This window comes from Onychostruthus taczanowskii, unplaced genomic scaffold (genome assembly GCF_017590055.1).
Source record: "Onychostruthus taczanowskii isolate IOZ18803 unplaced genomic scaffold, ASM1759005v1 scaffold1825, whole genome shotgun sequence".
NCBI classification, from domain to species: Eukaryota; Metazoa; Chordata; class Aves; order Passeriformes; family Passeridae; genus Onychostruthus; species Onychostruthus taczanowskii.
This window is the reverse complement of record NW_024499046.1, coordinates 1-1,984: the sequence shown is the minus strand read 5'-3', so window position 1 is coordinate 1,984 and position 1,984 is coordinate 1. Positions and strand designations below refer to the sequence as shown.

The 1,984-nt window shown below is 54.3% G+C and overlaps 1 protein-coding gene across 1 annotated transcript; it reads left to right on the top strand.

Moving 5' to 3' along the window:
* Positions 1–31: 31 nt before the first annotated feature.
* Positions 32–935, top strand: LOC121334130 (extensin-like). Its single transcript, XM_041401022.1, has 2 exons — positions 32–832; positions 875–935. The coding sequence occupies exons 1-2, from the start codon at positions 366–368 to the stop codon at positions 933–935; spliced, it is 528 nt and encodes a 175-aa protein (XP_041256956.1). The 5' UTR covers positions 32–365.
* Positions 936–1,984: the final 1,049 nt, after the last annotated feature.

Here is a 1,984-nt window from a genome sequence, read left to right as displayed (position 1 = left end):
GCCTTTCCCCTCACGTTTCCCCTCAGGTTTCCCCTCACAATCCCACTCACCTTTCCCCTCAGGACCCCCCTGAGGTTCCCCCTGGCCTTTCCCCTCACGTTTCCCCTCAGGACCCCCCTGCCCTTTCCCCTGACGCCCCCCCCCAGGACCCCTCCTCCGGGGCTGACCCGGATGCAGTTGCGCTTTCCCGCCAGCTGCGGGAGCTGCTGCGCACGCGCCCCGCGGGGCTCTCCCTCTTCCAGCTGCGCGCCGCTTACAGCGCCGCCTACCGCCGCCCCTTACCCATAGGCAGCGCCGCCTCCGCCCGTCTGCGCCTGCGCCAACTGCCCGGAGCTCCTCTGCGCCTGCGCGGCTGCGGCGTGCAGATGCGCGTGCTGCCCCCTGGCGGCGCGGAGGACTCGGAGGAGCAGGGGGACATGGCGGGGGGCTGGCAGGGGGAGGGGACCCCCCGGGCGGCGTCGCCCACCCGCGACAGGACCCCCCCGGCGACACCCAGGGTGGGGGGCACCCGGGAGGGGTCCCCCAGAGTGTCCCCAAACCCTGCGGCGACCCCCAGAGTGTCCCCAACCCCTGTCACCCCCCGCGTCGGGACCCCCTCAGTGTCCCCAATTCCTGACACCCGCCATCTTGGGACCCCCAAAATGTCCCCAGCTTCTGTCACCCCCCACGTGGGGACCCCCAGAGTGTCCCCAAACGCTGTCGCGACCCCCAGAGTGTCCTCACCCCCTGTCACCCCCCGCGTCGTGACCCCCTCAGTGTCCCCAAATCCTGACACCCCCCATCTTGGGACCCCCAAAATGTCCCCAGCTTCTGTCACCCCCCACGTGGGGACCCCCAGAGTGTCCCCACCTCCTGTCACCCCCCACGTGGGGACCCCCAGAGTGTCCCCAAATGCTGTCGCGACCCCCAAAGTTTACCCCAAAAATAAGCAATAAAATGTTGAATTTTACCCAAAAAAAGAGCAATGAAAGGTGGAATTTTAACCCAAAAATGGCAGATTTTAACCCAAAAACAGCAAGAAAAGGTAGAATTTTACCCCAAAAATAAGCAATAAAATGTTGAATTTTACCCAAAAAAAGAGCAATGAAAGGTGGAATTTTAACCCAAAAATGGCAGATTTTAACCCAAAAACAGCAAGAAAAGGTAGAATTTTACCCCAAAAATAAGCAATAAAATGTTGAATTTTACCCAAAAAAAGAGCAATGAAAGGTGGAATTTTAACCCAAAAATGGCAGATTTTAACCCAAAAACAGCAATAAAAGGTGGAATTTTATCCCAAAAATGAGCAATAAAATGTCCAACTTTTGCCCAAAAATGAGAAATAAAAGGTGGAATTTTATCCCAAAAATGAGCAATAAAATGTCCAATTTTACCCCAAAAATGAGCAATAAAAGGTGCAATTTTAACCCAAAAATGGCAGATTTTAACCCAAAAACAGCAAGAAAAGGTGGAATTTTATCCCAAAAATGAGCAATAAAATGTCCAATTTTACCCCAAAAATGAGCAATAAAATTTCCAATTTTACCCCAAAAAACAGCAATAAAATGTCCAATTTTTGCCCAAAAATGAGCAATACAATGTCCAATTTTACCCCAAAAATGAGCAATCAAAGGCGGAAATGTCTCGGCTCAATGAAGCCTCATTAAGGTGTTTAATTAGGGGAGGGGTCCTCACATCACCGGGGGGAGGGGCGGCGTTTTTGGGGGGTTTTGGGTGAATTTGGGGGCCCCGGCTGTGGGGGAGGGGCTCCGTGGGCACAGCCTGTGGAGAGAGGGGAGGGTCAGGAGAGCCCCCAAAATCCCCAAAATCCCCCCAAAATCCTCCTGGGACCCCCCCCAACCCCCCCAGGGCTGTATCGATTGCCCCACTTTCCTGTCGTAATTAACAGCGTGATTAATTAATGAGGGGGGAGGGGCAGAACCCTCCCAACCCCCCCCCCAAATTCAATCGAAACCCCCTCAAAAAAATCCCAAATCCTCTCAAA